The sequence below is a fragment of the Pezoporus occidentalis genome, unplaced genomic scaffold (assembly GCF_034315485.1).
Source record: "Pezoporus occidentalis ecotype Australia unplaced genomic scaffold, CSIRO_AGI_Poc_V1 ctg81, whole genome shotgun sequence".
Taxonomy (NCBI): Eukaryota; Metazoa; Chordata; class Aves; order Psittaciformes; family Psittacidae; genus Pezoporus; species Pezoporus occidentalis.
This window is the reverse complement of record NW_026916170.1, coordinates 3,462,354-3,480,444: the sequence shown is the minus strand read 5'-3', so window position 1 is coordinate 3,480,444 and position 18,091 is coordinate 3,462,354. Positions and strand designations below refer to the sequence as shown.

The 18,091-nt window shown below is 39.5% G+C and overlaps 1 protein-coding gene across 3 annotated transcripts in view; it reads left to right on the top strand.

Moving 5' to 3' along the window:
* MID1 (midline 1) overlaps positions 1-18,091 on the top strand; it is a 249,591-nt gene that overhangs the window by 198,955 nt on the left and 32,545 nt on the right. For all 3 annotated transcript variants that reach the window (XM_062603614.1, XM_062603615.1, XM_062603616.1), the window contains exon 3: positions 2,771-2,866. In XM_062603614.1, the coding sequence (XP_062459598.1) occupies positions 2,771-2,866 (96 nt within the window). The remainder of the gene's footprint in view (positions 1-2,770; positions 2,867-18,091) is intronic.

Genomic DNA, 18,091 nt, shown 5'->3' with positions numbered 1-18,091 from the left:
CAAGCAAACTGATGTTTAACAAAAAACCCACAAAAGTTTAACAAAACTTCCAAGCTTTCCAGTTTGAAAATGACACAGTTTGAGGAGCTAGACCACAAGAACTCATTAACAACAATTTTTGTAAAGCAACTTACTTGTTTAGTAGCTACTCTCTGTTTTCACTGTTTGGAAATGTGGAGGCCATCAAAAGACCTGTGTAATAATTTAGTATAATAATATAAATGGGTTTATGTTTATATTGACTACATATGAAACTTATTCTAAAATTTTGTTCTTTATCCAGGTTTTGAAAAGATCGTGGATATAATTATATATAATTATGGATAAATAAATTCCTGTTTCAGAGAAAAGTACTTACTCTTTATGTAGTAATGTCCTTTGCTAGATACTTTCAGGATATCTAAAATCACTGCAATATTCCATAAAACTTTAAGAATATTTTTTTCATAATATGTACAGGTCCTGTCTGTTAGCATTTATTACGTCAAATAATACACTTTAAATTAGGCAGTCTCAAATCAAGAATACATGTTTTCATTTAAAACCTTTTAGTATAAAATATTAAAACATACAAAATTAATATATGAGCAATAAGAAGGTATATATCTTTTCAAGAGTATTTGCACATTTGGATCCCCTTAACAAACTGTTTTTTAAAGGCAGAAGTTATCTGATACTGTAACTATATATGGTATTTTGACTTTGCATGTGAGTCTCAGCTCTACAAAGGGGCATATAACATCACAGCAAACATGCCTTTGCAATTAAATGACCGTTCACAGTACAGCTTACAGAAACACAAGGTACAGTTCAAACTGTTTGGTAAAGAATGCCCGTTCTTGTTACTCTTTGTTTTAATGGGCTATAAAATAAATGCAGTGTAGAAGGTATTTTTACAGCCAAAGGTTGTGATACACGATATGCATGATTGTGCTGGGAAGAAAATGCCAAAAATATGTACTTCAAACACCTATCACGCTTCTCAGAAGGGTTATATATGCAAAGCCATCAAAATCCTGTGCTATCTTTAATGGAACAGGACTGACTGCTCCTCTGGTGTTTACAGCATCAGTCCCGGTAAATGTCAAAATGTATGGTTCAGCAATGAAATACTGCCAGCTTCTTTTGTTTGTAGCCATATACAAGAAGGAGTAAGGAGACTGCACAGATGCAAAAAAAGGGAAGGCAGGGAACTAAATGCTTTAAACCAGCATGAAATAGACAGAGAATATCAACACCAGCAAACATGCACACACATAAAATGTGTGCATGGAGGCAGTAAGGGGCAGGGGGGAAGGATGAGTGAAGTCGGGTTTGTTAATGGTAGCTGAAGAGACTTAAGCAATGGAATAGATACAGTGGGGGGAAAAGCAGTAGTGTGAAAAAAAGAAGCCCATTAATAAAAGATGAGGAGGGATGAAATGAACAGGAGCTCTGCAGAGAAACTACAGCCCTTGTAGGGAGAGAAGCACAGGACTCAGTTCTGGTGCTCTTGTTGAGTGCTCCTAGATGCTGGGTACTGCTCAGAGGACAAAGTACAATTAAAAGGCAGGGACTGTCAGCCTCTCAGGAATACTAAGCAAGGGACTAGTCTCACACACTTCCATAACTGAATAACTATGAGAAACAGCTTGTCACACCCAGGTTTTCAAAATGAAATACATGCCTCTGAAGTTACTGAGGTAGGTGTCTACAGTCGGGACCCTTTTTAAAGGCATTTTAAGGGGGAAAAAAAAAAAAAAAGAAAAAGACTTTTCAGCCCATATGCTTCCAGAAGATTTTCCTGTAAAATAGCACCTATCTAGGGATGTGTAGTAAAAAGCAAGGAGCTGATAGGTGCAAGTTCCATGATGTACTACTGCAGGGTCCGGATCCCAAGGCCGCCAGACCAGGGAACAGGTCACAGGCATCACAGACCTCCTCCTGTGCTTGGATTTCCTTCCTGTGTATACAGAGGGTAGAAGGGAGGCTGAGACATTTGTTGGTAGATCTCAATCTCACATGCAATTGCACAGTGGTCAGGATGTGGCCTCAGATCTGGAAGCTGGAAAGCACTCTGATCTCCCACTGTTGCAGATATTTATTGCAGCCATAATCAGTTGATAAACACAGACACAAACCACAAGTTCTCTCACAAGAACAGTTTGTGAAGGCACAATCTGCGGGTAGATATTTCATTCTTACACATAGAAAGGATATTTTTCTTTAGATGTTTGTATAAAAAAATATAACCCCACTGAACTAGGAACTTTCTCAGCACTGTGAATCCCAAAAAGAAAGTACTGACCTGTCTACTGGGTCCTTACAAGTGTGTTCCCAAAGGGCACACGCTCAGAGACCTCAGATAGCAGCAGCTTTTAAATTCATATGTTAGACTGAGAACAGGAAATAGAGTCAAAAAGTGTTCTCAGCCAAAATAAACCACTTTTTCTGGTGAAATGTTTTTAGATTTGTTGCTGTTCTTACTCCCTCTCCCCCCTGCCCTCCCCTGCCCCCAGCTAAAACTAATTGCTTAATCTAGTTTTCAGTATTTCCTTAGAAAATCTGTTTTCTAGAACTGGTTCTTATCTTGAAATTTTCCACCCTCTTGTCTTGCCTTACTTGATACATAGACAAAACATCTAATGAAGCATATCAAAATAAAGGTCTCATGTTCATACCTGTGTAATTACAAAATTCAGATACTGGAAATATATCCATTTTTCAGCTGTTCACCTAAACACTGAATTCTTCAAAATGCTAACGTGCTCTTTTCCTTTCTTTTTGACAGCAAAATTTGGAGAGTAACCTCACCAACCTTATTAAGAGGAACACAGAACTGGAAACTCTTTTGGCAAAACTCATTCAGACCTGTCAACATGTAGAAGTGAGTATTGACCTCCATTTGAGATTCTTGCAAATTTAGTTACAATCACTTATAGCATTCATGAACAAAATTTTAAACAAAACAAAAAAAGAAAGCACAGAAATAATTAAAATAATTGTAAACTGATACAGAGCTTTTTCCCTGGTAAGTGGTATTCTCAGTACTGATTACTTTCTTTCCTTTCTACTCCCTGTTAATTATGATATGTTTGTATGGCTCCCACCACTACTATATTTGAGCACATCACTCACTAACTGCAACATGTTTATCTTTTGAGGTCCTTTGTAGAGTAATATCTACAGGTAGAAAACTAAAGCAATAAGTAGTAATGCCCTGGACCACAATGATATTTAGATTTCTATGGGCCACTGATATTTTTTTAGTCATAATTAAGTATCTAAATACATTTGTAAACTCAAAAGTCCTGCGTACAATATATTCACCTTCAGAAGATGCTTTACATATTCCACTTTGCATATTCAGTTACATATTCCACTTTGAGTATCACAGAAAATCTTTAGCAGGGAGGGATCAGAAGTCGTGTTTCCCCAAAATCAGTGGATTGTTTTAGGTGGCCCCATGGGGCTGCTGCTCTGCATGCTCTACATGACTAATTCAGCCATGGGAGCTGACACAAGAAGAGATCAGAGTCCAAAATAGATTATTTTCTTTTTTAGCAAAACTTTTCTTTTTACTTTTTGCCACCCTAGAAGACCTTTTCAGTTCCTTATAATATATTCAGGTCAACAAAGCCAAAACCGCTACGAACAAAAACTAGGAAAGGTTCAACACTGTGAGGTGCATGTCCTTGTTGATAGATACAGTGGATTCATTGGGATGCATCAGAGTCACCATTTGCAGTGCTGTCTGTTTTCGTAAGTTCTAAACTCAATTGAAGATGGCATGGGAAAGTTAATGGGGTAGGAAACAGAGGAGCTAGCACAGATAAATATTGCTGATTTAGAGTGGAGCAAGTTTTAGACCTCAATCACAGAGTAAAGGTATTTTCATCTGAACAGGTAATTACCGATCACTAATCAGATTAGTAAGGAAAAACTTATTTTACCTGTGAAAAATACTTGTTTTTTTCTTTGCATTACAATGTTGTCTATTGACAGGTTTCTGCATAGGACCATTTCACTTCTTACTGCATTGTAATTCCTGTAGCAGCCTCATTTGTTAAGAAAAGGGTGCACTTTTCTGTTGCTAGAAGACAGGCAGCATTAAATAACAATAGTGTTGTGCAGAAAAGGTATTTCACTTTGAGTATGGCTGTCTATACATCTGAAAGGAAGCCAGGTTTCTTCACCAGTGTTGCCTAATGCATAGCCTTGGGGAATTTGAGAGAGGAAGGTAGCCTTAACTTCAACACTGATATGATTTAAAAAAAATTATCTGTGACACAGACTGCTGTAACAGCCACATGTCACATCTACAGAAAGGCACTTGGTTTTTAGAGAAGCTTGTTTGCCTTCTTTATAAATCCCATGGGGGTTCTCCATAGGGTTTCTTCTTTTCTCTCTTTTTCAGACTAAAATTCAGTGATCTAATTAAGCCCAGGAGCAACTTCTGCTTGTGAATAGATTCAAAGTTACATCTTGAATATTTGACCTCTGCTTGCTGCCTGTAGTAATGGCACATGCTGCAGAAACAAACAAACAAACAAATATATCCCCCCAAAAAAACCAAACCAAACCAAAAATCAAAACAAACAAACAAAAAAAAACCCCAAACCAAACAACTACGACTGTTCTTCCAAAGAGATCATGTGTTCTTCCCAAGAGACTATGAAAGTCTATCCACAGTATCAGACATGAGGTGAATTTTTTGAATTCTTTCTATAGGCAGCAGTAGCACCAGGCAGAACAACTGTAGAATCAGCTGGAACAACTATAGCAGGTAGTAAGAGACAGAGACAAGTCGTGTTTTCTTCCTCTGTATATAAAACTTGAAGCAAAACCCATGAAGCAGATGGGCTCAGGATAGCATAAGGCCTCTTCTTCATTGGTGGCCTATGTCCAAAATGGGCTAGATCAGGAAAATTTAACATCACTCCTCCATCTCCTCTGCAATTCTGTAATATATTACCAAGTCTAAGGTTTAGTATTACAAAAAATCCAACTTGATCAACTGGTAACAGATGCGCTACTGTCCCTGGAGTCCTGTTTTAGAAAATTTCTCTGTAGACATAAAGCAATAGCAGCAAAATTGTTAATGGATTCCTACCACATTTTATTAATCAAATTAGTCTAATTAGCATTTAAATTAGCTAAATATTAAGAAATGAGCTTCAGTCAAAACCCTGGACATAGGCCAACTGGAAATCAGGCAACTGGGGATGTGGAGGTAAACTTTAAAGCTATTTCTGTTTCTCAGAGCTCTGTGAAAATGTCAGATATGATATGATGAGAAGCTATAGATTTTTAAAAGTCAGTATGCTCTCTTTCTCTGTGCTTCTTCATGGCAGAAATTCATCCCAAACCAGGAACGCAAATGAAGCAAACAGTATATTAGTTATAACATTAATGTTATGAATTTTAAATCACAAAATAATAAGAAAAGTTGAATTTCTAATGAATGTATTAGTGTTGCCATATGAACTTGCTCAAAAGTTGAAACCAAACAGGTAGTTCATTTTATAGTAAATGTTTTCTTTTTCATTTTTTGATACAATATACTACAGATAATGATTTAAAATAGATTGTATGGAATTTGTAAACATGTAAAAACGTTTAAAAACTTTTAAAACTGCTTTAAAAGCTTTAAAAACATTAAAAACTGCTGTTACACTTTAAAAACTGCTGTTACATAATTTTCCTTAACTAACTTAAATAATTTTAATCATGTTATTTTAATATTGATTTAGATTTGGGGAGGCTTAAAACCAGTTAAAAAAATAATAATAATGGAAGCTTTGGGTTTCATGCATAATTTGAACTTTGAAAAACAAGGAAGGAAAATAAATTATTATTCCTTGTGTTAGAGTTACAAAGATTTTATTAAGAGGTATATAAACGTAAAAAAAAAAAAGCTAATTATCATTTAATTGTAGAAATAAACACTAACATTTCTAAAGCCTTTGTCATGTCATAAACCAAAATTTTCAATATTACATGAAAAATGAAAAAAAGAATGTCTTCTTCATATGGAGCAGAAGCTGGTGTTTCTGAAAGTAAACAACAAACAGGCTCTGTGTCTCACCAGCCCAACTCAAATGTTGTCACAGAGCCACTGTTTCTCATCAGCTAAGTGAGCTGTTAATGGGCTTCCCACAACCAGCTTCACTGAAGATTAATTATCTACCCATACATCCTCCCTATCAGGCAACTGTAACTTCATCCATAACAAAGGCCAAATCCCAATCTCTCTGTGTTTTAAAACTAATGCTTATTCCCTTCTGAGAGTTATTTTCACTTTTCTCTCACAAGCCGGCAAGGACTGGTTGGGGGCATTCGTTATCTAGGAGCTGGATGCCTTCCAGCCACTGAGGAGGGGGGATCTGGGGCTGCCTTTCATCACAGCAACAGAGGCATAAATCTTGCCTATTTTTAGGTGGGGTTTATCAATTTATGACAGGATCTATCCTGATGGGGAACCTGATCTTAGGAGACTTGAGAAGTCCATTTCTAGTTTTGCATCCCTGTGGGTGGATCTGGGCATATCAGCAGAAAAGCTTTTGTGAATGAATCTAGCTAAACTTGTCTACTGCTTTAAGTATAGCAAAGATATTATTAAGTATTTTATAATACTAATTTTACTATCTGAATGTCTGATTTCATGCCTAATACGAAAGTATAGTCCGAGCTAATAGTTTATGGTAACACTTAATTTAAAAAATCCCGTCTTCTCAAAGGGAACCACACCTGAAAAGTGAATCCTTGAGACTATAACACACCTTTCTGTCTCAAATCCTTCTGTTTTGTTAGGAACACCCTGGCATGCTGGTTTTACCCATCCTTCAGACACAGCCCTAGCATGTTTTTTGTTTTACACTCATTTTTTCATCTTTCTATTCTCCCTTCCTCGATAATCCAGTCTGTCATTTCTTGGCTTTGCAGAAACCCCAGAGGTTATTTATCAGCAAAGTTTTGTTTTCCTTCCTTGGAGACAATGGCAGATCTGCAACGTCATTCTTTTGGCCAGGCTGCTTTCTTCAGAGCACCCCGTTGCACAGGGTAGCTCCCTGGGTTGGCCCTGTGAGTCAGCTCTGCTCCTTGCTCTGTTTAGGGAAGGTGGCTGGGGCTGCCTCCCCAGGGACAGCAGGCTTGGCTCCATGGAATGCTAAACTGATTCATAGGATAAAGTATAATTCTGTCCACAAACTAAGAAAATGGAATAGAAATGGCTACTAATCTGAAATATTTTAACTTGCAGTTCACAGCATTCATGCATCTCATAGTATCTTTAGAAAACTTTATGGAAAGCATTAAGTACTGTCTTGGAGAATTTTATCTTTAAATTCTGTGGATATTTACCCATCAAGAGAGCCCTTTAGCATGTGGCTGAATCAGCGTGTGGCTCCATGTGTGTCCATAGAAACGCTCATGTGTGCCAATAAAGCAGCTATGTAGTTCTGGAGCTATTATTGTAAGGGGAAGATGTTTGAGGGAAAGGGAAGTAATGTAAATATTGTGTTCGGTTGATACGCTGGAGGGAAGGAATGCCATCCAGAGGGACCTTGACATGCTTGTGAGGTGGGCCAATGCCAACCTCATGAGCAAATCAAAGTGCAGTGTCCTACACCTGGCTTGGGGCAATCCCAGGCACAGCTACAAGTTGAGCAGAGAAGAGATTCAGAGCAGCCCTGCAGAGAAGGACTTGAGGGTGTTGGTCCATGAGAAAATGAACATGAGCTGGCTTCAGTATGCACTTGCAGCCCAGAAAGCCAACCTTATCCTTGGCTGCATCAAAAGGAGTGTGACCAGCAGGTTGAAGGAGGTGATCCTGCCCCTCTACTCTGCTCTCGTGAGACCTCACTTGGAGTATTGTGTGCAGTTCTGGTGTCCTCAACATAAAAAGGACATGGAACTGTTGGAACAAGTCCAGAGAAGGGCCACAAAGATGATCAGGGGCCTGGAGCAACTCCCATATGAAGACAGGCTGAGAAAGTTGGGACTGTTCAGCCTGAAGAGAAGGCTGCGTGGAGACCTCATAGCAGCCTTCCAGTATCTGAAGGGGGCCTACAAGGATGCTGGATACTGAATCCCTTTATCAGGGATTGTAGTGTTGGACAAGGGGGTAATAGGTTTAAACTTAAACAGGGGAAGTTTAGGTTGGATATAAGGAAGAAGTTCTTTACTGTGAGGGTGATGAGCACTGGAACAGGTAAATGCTCCATCCCTGGTGGTGTTCAGGGCCAGGTTGGACAGAGCCTTGGGCAACATGGTCTAGAGTGAGGAGTCCCTGCCCATGGCAGGGGGATTGGAATTAGATGATTTTAAGGTCCCTTCCAACCCTAACTATACTAAGATTCTGTATTTATGCTTTGGCATATATTAACAGCCTAGGTATGAGCCCTCTACCACAGCTGAGGGAGAAGAAGGTCTTGCTGGATCCAGTCCCACTTGGTCAAACACAGCCATAGTAATTCACTTACAACAAATGTGCCATGCAAATTGCTCATGGAATAGCTGAAAATTTCTCAGTGAGCCTTGGACAAATCTTGCAAAACCACTATTGTAAAATTGTGATTGACAGGCCTAGGATATGCCAATATAGGTCAATTCCTGGGTGACATCATCCCTGTGGCTATACCAAGCCACTGCTAGGTCTCCATTCCTCTCGCCATGTGCTGGAGGGACATCAGCACCTTGCAGCACTGCCACCTTCCCCTGCATACCTGCCACATGCAAAGCAGTGGGAACTGCATCCTGCTCTGATGGCCTGAGCATTTCTCATCTGTATGCAGCTCCGGAGTTAGCCAGTTCTCAGATGAAGCAGGGAAGTATTTAATGCTGTTAAGTGCTTAGGTTCTCCCACTGGTTTTAGTGTCACAAGTTTCTCTGGCTGACAAAGTGTTATGTCACAGCAGATCTGCTCCTTTATCATAGTTCCCAAGACGCGTTGCTTCTATGAATGTGTGAGGCTTCTGCAAACATCCTTTAGATCATTACATTTATTGGCATAAGGCACAAATTTGAGCATGATCCTCCTTTGCCAGTTACTCTTTTGGTTTTTTTTTCTGAGCAATTTGAGTTTTGTTTCTGGACATTTTTCCTCATCTGTTATAGGAAATACATGATTAAATGTCTGTTATTTAGTCAATACCATGAAGCTTCTCTCATCTGTTAGCCAGCAACGTAATCTGAACTCAGCTGGAAGAAAAATTGGAGCAATTATCTAGGGGGGAGGGGGAAAGGAAATAGGGTTTGTTGTAGACAGCTTTGTAACATCTGTATCTCAGTCTTTCTGTTTGTTTTGTTTTCAGTTCACCAAATGTCACAGGAAACAAATTCTGGACACTGCTGCAAAATCATTTTTTGTTGTATAAAGAAGGGAAAGCATTTTCCTCTAACTGTAAAATTCTCCGACTGCAGCATCCTTTGCTTTGTTTGTAATGGAAACCTAAACTTTCTGGATCACTTCTAAAGATTTGCTGTAGGCTAAATCTCAGCATAAAGTTCCTAGTCAAAAATCGGTTTTGTGTGTGTTGAAGTTTTTTTTTTTATAGACATCTTGTATAATCACCTCCCCAGAAAAACCCAACCCAAAACCAAACAGTAGTATATTGGAAGACTCTTTATTTCACTAGCACAGATACTGAACACACACATATCAGACAGTTTAAATCAGTCTGACAACAGCAGTGCAAAAGTGGTAAACAGAAGATGGCAGCACCTGGGAAATCCTGGTGTTGCCTTTTGTGTGCGTGTGGCTCATCAGAAATGGGAAAATTATAAACAATGAAAATTCAAGTTTCTCGTAAGACTTGAGCTACCAGATAGCTTATTGAAATTTTGTAACAAAATGTCTTCATCAGTTTTTATATAAGATAAATATAGCGTTTCTCTTACTTGAGGAACAGCAAGATCAAAACTAGTCTGTCAGCATGATACCCTGAGGACACTCAAACAATAAAGAGGCTTTGTCTGTGACAATAAAAACCAGCAGCTACTCTTCTTTCACTAAGTTTCATGGTACTCACTCCTTTTCTTGAGTCTTAGGACCATTTCCGTCAAAGTCCAAGTCCTCATTAGGAAAATCTGTGTGTAAATCCTGGTGTCTGAATCACAGCAAATGGCCTTCATAGTCATACAAAGGTGACCACTGATAGTCTGGAATGAGGAATTTACTTTGCTGGGGTGCTGGAGTTTTTTAGATAGTAGGAAAGGGGCAATAGGTTAAGTAAGTGTTTATCATCACTGTGAAATATGCGGGACAGATAACTTGGAAAGCAGCTCCACAGAAAGTTGTTTTTTCGTCTGCCCTGGGATCTTCCATTTTTGTGGAGAAGCTTGTTCAGCAGTTAAATTTATTTGCTATATTTAAGTGCTGGAAGTAACTGACATTTTTTGATTGGTGAAACAGGAAAATATGACTTAAAGGAAATTGGGAGTTCTTGCTCTCAATAAGAGAGTAATTAGCAAACTTCATGATGTGCATAAAACCCTAGGGACGGATTTACAGCATTTTTTTCCTAAGACAGTTTCTAATGAGAGAGGGTACAAGAGACACTTTCTCTATTAACATTATTTAGATGAAATATATGGCATGATCTACTTTTGGTTTCTAATTATTTTAGCTCTATATTTAATTCCATTCTCATAAAATTTGATTTCATTCAATGAAAATCTCAAGTAAGCTTTAGTCAGAGTCGTAATTTTATATAGCATTAGAAAAAAGAGAAACTTCAGAAATAAAAACTGACAAAACATGCTGCATGGCATGTGGCGATACAGAAAATTGATTCAAGGATGTCCTAAGTTGCATGCCCAGTAAGCTCTAGCCTTGTAGTCAAATATTATTTGCCTAAAGGATTATTTGACTGCTTTCACAAATAACTAATTAAATGTATAGGTGGTCCTATATGTATATAGATCTGCAGTGGCTATGCAAACATTTTATGGCATATACTGGAATATGTTGTTGCATCTACAACTGTTTTGTAACTTCTGGAAATTGGTGTCATAATTATGATAATATGTCACACGGATTGTATATAAATTAATAGCAGCGATTGCCATTGCCTCCTAAGGTGACTGGTTCCTTTTCATAGAATCATAGAATAGTTAGGGTTGGAAAGGACCTTCAGATCTTCTAGCTCCAACCCCCCTGCCGTGGGCAGAGACACCTCACACTAAACCATGACACCCAAGGCTCTGTCCAACCTGGCCCTGAACACCGCCAGGGATGGAGCATTGACAACCTCCCTGGGCAACCTATTCCAGTGCCTCACCACCCTCACAGGAAAGAACATCCTCCTTATATCCAGTCTAAACTTCCCCTGTTTAAGTTTTAACCCATTACCCCTTGTTCTGTCACTACAGTCCCTAATGAAGACTCCCTCCCCAGTATCCTTATAGGCCCCCTTCAGATACTGGAAGGCTGCTATGAGGTCTCCACGCAGCCTTCTCTTCTCCAGGCTGAACAGCCCCAACTTTCTCAGCCTGTCTTCATACGGGAGGTACTCCAGTCCCCTGATCATCCTTGTGGCCCTCCTCTGGACTTGTTCCAACAGTTCCGTGTCCTTTTTATGTTGAGGACACCAGAACTGCACGCAATACTCCAAGTGAGGTCTCACAAGAGCAGAGTAGAGGGGCAGGATCACCTCCTTCGACCTGCTGGTCATGCTCCTTTTGATGCAGCCCAGGATACAGTTGGCTTTCTGGGCTGTGAGCGCACACTGAAGCCGGCTCATATTCATTTTCTCATGGACCAACACCCCCAAGTCCTTCTCTTCAGGGCTGCTCTGAATCTCTTCTTTGCCCAACCTGTAGCTGTGCCTGGGATTGCTCCAACCCAGGTGTAGGACCTTGCACTTGGCATGGTTAAACTTCATGAGGTTGGCATCAGCCCACTTCACAAGCGTGTCAAGGTCCCTCTGGATGGCATTCCTTCCCTCCAGCGTATCAACCGAACCACACAGCTTGGTGTCATCGGCAAACTTGCTGAGGGCGCACTCAATCCCACTGTCCATGTCAGCGACAAAGATGTCGAACAGGACCAATCCCAACACCGATCCCTGAGGGACACCACTCGTTACTGGGCTCCAACTCAACTGGACATCTCTTTCACTCCATCTCTCCCTCTGTCTCACATTCATACACATGTATTTGTTCACATTTGTGTTAGACGAATATGCCTGCAAAACCTTGTCCTTAGACAAGAAAATGGGGTTTAGTTCACTGTTTCTAAAGGAGCAGGTAATATTTTGTTCCTGCCATTAGAGAATATAACCTGTCAGTCAAAATGTTGTTACTTTTTGGAGCCCTCTGTCTTTGTGACATTTACCTTTATTGGAACAAAATACTCCTGAGTTCCTCCTTTTTCTGCCCAACAGAAACAGCTAAACTGCAATTAGAGCAGCAAGGGGACCAAAAGCATTGGTCTTTTAGTGAGTATGTTAAACACTAGGCTAAAGACTCCAGATCCTGAATGAGAATTTTAAGCACTAAACTGTTGGTTACAAAGGCACTGGCTTAATTTTCATCAAAGGATGGGCAGTCCTTTGAACTTCAATGATTATTTAGTTGGTTTTGGTTTTCTACCCTAAATGAAGCACGCTAAGGGGAGTATTTTGCTCAGTGCAAGACAAAGGCTTAGTATCAGCAGGAAAAGCAAAATAAAAACAATAAATAAGTAAATATTGTTCAAAATATATTTTTATTATTTAGGTTCAATGAAAGGACTAGCATAAAGGACAAACATAATGACTGAAAATAAATAATTAATATGACCTTCTTACTGCATTTTGAAAAAACAACATTCCTCCTAGGGCTTAGTTTCACAAACAGCGTAATCTGATTTTAAGCCTCATTGTTGCTCAAAGTCTTCCCCACCTCTGTTACTGCCCTCCCTATTGTGTCAGACAGGTGAGCTCAGCCATTTCTCCAGGTGGCCATACCAGCTCCTGTGGAAAACAGGGAATACCTTTTTTCTTTTTGGCAGCATGATCCCAGGGCAGTTTAACGCAGTTGTGAAACAATGGTTTGTCTTGCAATAAATGTTTTTCCTCTGGTGTGCTTTCCTGTACTGAGAAGTGTCAGCTATGGTTCCAACAGGATGCTGCATTTGTGTTTTATAAAAGCAATACTTGGTTCATTGAAGCAAGCCTAGTCAATGGGCTTTACAGCTGTCAGAATAAACATCCCTGGAGTAGCTCTTTGTAAGAACTTTCCAGATCACCTGAGTTTTAGATTTTTTTTTTATGTTGTTAGTGGAATTCCTATAAAACAATTTGTTTGTTTTCCATGAAACGTTTGGTTTGGTTTGGTTTTGTGGTTAAATTGTAAATGTTGCTAGAGAACTGCTAGGTATCTTGCTGATTAGCTTCTCAACAATGTGCTTCAAAGCACAGTGGGACAAAAAACTTTAATATTTTAGTAAGTAACATGAGTATTTAAAACTTCTAAAAAAGTTTACTTTTAGTCAAGATTGGGGAAGATAGTCTTATCAGCCTGACCCAAAGTAGGTTAGATATCCTAGCCTAATCAATTCTTTATTCACAAAAATTCCTAAGTAGCTAGAGTAAGTTGCTGTATTTTAGCAGTGACCTTTGTTTAACCTGCTCCAAGACTGCCTCTAAACACAGTTCTCCTAGTTAGAGATAGATGTGGAATGCAAATAAAAACAAAGCCTCTGGCACATTTGAAATGGGAGGTGACTATTCTTTTTTCTTTCGCAGGGATTCAGAATAAAAGAGTTGTAGGTGATCCATTCAGATGGCAATCTGATTAATATCAAATATTTCCAAAGGCATTGTTTGTCATAACAGATAAGATCAGTTTTACACTTAGACTAGGTAAAGTCTGAAAAAGCTTTATTCCAAGAGTTGCTTTTGCTCTACAGAAGACAAAATTTAATAACCCATAATATCAAACAGGGATATGAAGTGAAAGAAGTTTGAATCCATGGCTCTCATTCAGCCCAGTCATCCATAAAAAGAAAGGGAAGACATGTGTCATGGTTTAAACCCTAGCCAGACAGCTTGTTCACTCACTCCCAGTGAGTGGTGCTGGGCTGAGAGCAATCAAAGGACACCACCCCCCCCCCCCCCCCCACCGGGGCTCTCCCCTTCCCCACTCCCGGAGGAACAGGGAGGAGGATCGAAAGAGTGCAACTCCCACGGGTTGAGACAAGAACAGTCCAGCAACCAATGTACAACACAAATCACCACCGCTACTACCAACAACAACAATGATAAGGGAAAATAACAAGGGAAGAGAATACGATACCACCGGCCAAGAAACGAGTCCGACCCAGAAGCCCGTGTCCTTCCGGGTAACTCCCAGTTACCCCCCACCCCGGGCATGACGTGCTGTGGTATGGAATACCTCCCTGGCTAGCCTGGGTCAGGCGCCCCATCTCTGCTTCCTCACGGCTTTTCCTCCTCCCTAGCAGAGCATGAGCCTCACAAAGTCCTTGGCCAAACCAAAACATCATTGTTATCAGCTCTCTTCCCGAGCCGAAAGTCAAAACACAGCACTACACCACACCAGCTACCAAGAAGGAGAAAAATGACTGCTACTGCTGAACCCAGGACAACATGTATTCAGAAATGCATATTAATCATCCTTCGTATTTCATTAAATAAATTAATGAAACATGGATGATGTTAAAACATTACTTCAGTGTATTGGACTCTATGAAGAAAAGTTATTCACTTTACAACATGGAGTAACTGAAAAAATAATAGGCCTTTCTATATTCTCTAGTTGAGTATAATCCTTTAATTCATCTAGACTCTCATCCAAGAAAACAGGACAACGAAGAAAGTTTTCCTATAGGTACCGGCCATTATATGTCATCACTTTAGGTTGGTTTTTTGTTTGGTTTTGGATTTTTTTCTGGTTTTGGTTTTGGTATAAGAAGGAATTCAGGCTCAAAATCTAGAGTGAACCATGTGGCAATGAAGTTATGATAATTAAGTGAAATCATTGCAATTTGCTTTTCTGATAGTTTTATTTATTTGTGAGTATATAGTAATTCTATAACCATGAAATTAAACCCATAAAATAAAGGTGATGTCTCGTCCTTACCTGTATAGCCACAGCTGTGAAGAAATTATTTTTAAGGGACTGAGACCATTTTTAAATAGGAAAGCTGAGACTCAAATTCATACCTCACTTTCCAAAGATCACAACCTACTTTCTTCCATTTTGCGTAACCAGCAGAGGACTAATGAATAAAAATCACTCTAGTTTTGATGAAATTATGCCAGAGTGGAGTCTTTAAAAAGCTTCCCACCCTAATTTTGGGTATCTTATTTTGCTTGATTTTTAGAGATTATTTGCCTTTTTGACACATGTTCATTTCCACTGGCAGAGAAAATTGCCTCACCTATAAAGAATCTCAGAGGCAGAGTTTTGCTCCTGCAAGGAAAATTCACTAAAAGATCCTTTGATTCCAGTATATTATTTGAGAAAGTGTTCATGGGAATGAATCTAGTCCTCTCACACAAGCTCCACTGTAACCTTGAACATCCAGCCATATTGTAGTTCTGTGCTTTCCCAAACATCTGCTGGGGACTTCGAAACCACCACATTCATTTTCTTATGACCTAAGCTGCAATTTAGCTCAGGTCTCTGAAGATGAAAGCCAAGGAAGTCTCTGTAGAGAGCAGAACACTTTCCAAAGCAGTTCTCAGCTCGTGAAGCTCAGAACAACTGGCCTGTCCCTCCCCTTCAGGTCAGGAGGGCTTGTATCCAGCTCCCTGTCAGACATCTGAGGAACCCCCATTTTTCTTTTTCTTCTACACCCACTCCCTGAGGCAAGGGCCAGCAGCACCTATCCATCTGTCTAGAAAACCTGGAGAGAGCCCTGAACAGTTTTACTTCTTTGTTTTTTTCAGTAAACTGTTTGAGGTCTTCAGATATTACAGAAACAGGAATAAATTCACCACAAAAGCAGCAGGACTAGAATGAGCCCTTGCTTTCTTGTTTGTAGTAGAGAAGTCATAATTTTGGTAAATCATAACAAGGCCTCCTAGTCAGCTTTAAAACTGACTGAAGAGAAGTTTATAAAAGTGATACTACAAAACACAAAGCTTCAGGTTTGAAGTAGTTCTGTACATGGATTTTAAGGAATTGGTTGATTCCAAAACTAAGTGTATTCATATCATTAAATTTTGTTACAGAAAGATGTCCTGAAGTCTAGCATAAACTCTCAAGCAATAGATATTTCAGATTAAAGAGTCAGCATTCATCTGGGATGGAGGAAGCCCAGATGAAGTCTGCTCTCTATGGTTCAGAGCTTCCCACAACCAAAATGAGCAGCGCAGCCTCCAGACTTTTAATGAACTCCTTGGAAAGCGGGTTTGCTTTTAATGTGGAAAAATGTAGAATGTAAAACCTCAAATATTTTCACCAGACAGAACTTGCATTCCTTGGCCAGCCCCAGCTGGAAGTTATTGTCAAGGTTGCTGTTCATCAAAGGACTCAAGCAGAAGGCAGAGCTTTATTCTGGTATTTCTGTAGCACCTGTACAGCCGAGCCCTGCTCCATGCCTGTGGCTCTTCGGTCTGACATCTGACTCCTCAGAAACATACAATATCCAATGGTAATCTCACAAATAGTCCTTTTAGGGCCACAGCTAATAGGGTGCACTTAAAGCTAGGCATGCACTCAGTTATAAAGTTATTACTGAATCAGAGGCCTTGTAGGCTGAAAATTTGATTAAGGAGTGTTTCAACTTGAGAAAAGCCCCCAGATTAAAAGTGGGGGTTTTCATATAAAGCTCAGACCTATCAAATAATTTTGGAATATTTTTTTCACTTTTAATAAGCTTGTGCAAGTAATAACATTGGAAATGTCTTCAAACTAAGTTTATAAAAGAGTAAACGTTTTAGATTTCAAAGAAAAGAGAAGTCTACAGTCAGTGCATAAGAAATCCAAAGGTTTTTTCCATGTGTTTTTTTCTTAGAAGGTTTTACTATTTAATTAATATGCTATTATTCAAGCCAATCAGAACATTAAATGAAATAATGTTGATTTAACCTTTCTGTATGTTTCATGACAGTTGCCCCAAAGATTAATTAGATGTGCTCAACAAAATGAATTGGTGATGTAAATGGTGACAGAAGTAACACTTTGAGTGGAAGCTACTCAAAAAACCTCTGAAGTGTTACTGTAATTAAGTGCCAAAATTGGCTCTGGTGGGAGCAGACCTCAGTATTGACACAGACGGAGTTACACCCATGTACAGTGGGTATAATCGCTGTCCCTGACTGAGCCCATTTGGGATTCCCTGATTCTTGGTGGAATTTAGTCTGCAAGTGAAACTGGAGTCAGGGCTGGGGAAACTGGTGCACTAGACAGCATGTTGAAAACAGCTCTGCAGAGTTTCATGCCAGAATATGGTTCATGACAGGAGGGTGTGATGACGAGATGAGATCCCAGAGTGCTGGGATGACTAGGAGAGGAGGAATAGGAGGGACAGTGATGACTAACTTCTAAGATCCTTGAGTGGTCAGTGGGGAGACACGGGCACTGCCAGAGGCTTTGGGTGAGCTGATTCATGGTCTGTCTCTCCTTATGGACCACGGTGGGAAGTCAGGTAGAGCAAAGAGTTAATGCAAGGAGATAAATAGGCACCTAAAACTCCGTTGTGGAAGTACTTGCTACATCTTTGCTTACTATCTGCAGATCTCCCCAGCACTTTCAGAGCCATCTGATCCCTTCCAAAATCAAATTTATTTTCTCTTTATAATCCTGATATGTTACTTAATAGTTAAGCCTGTAAAATATGCAATCAACTTTAATTTTATGAATATTTGAGAAGGATAATCCAAAACCTTAAAGAAAACAGGCTTTTGTGTACAAGTTCCCTCTTTGCCCAGGGGATTTCACATAATATGGGTATTTGTAAAATTGGCTGTGGTCCAAATTCTGATAAATACACATTCGCTTAATCTTAGTGAGCTCCATAATGTGCTTACAGGTAAATGCATGTTTAAACACGTTGGAAGAAAAGGAAAAACAGAGGCTGAGGCTGATCAAGGGACCCCCATTGGACTGAAAAATAACCAAGGGGAGAAATATAGTTACTATATGGTTACTTGCCACCTGG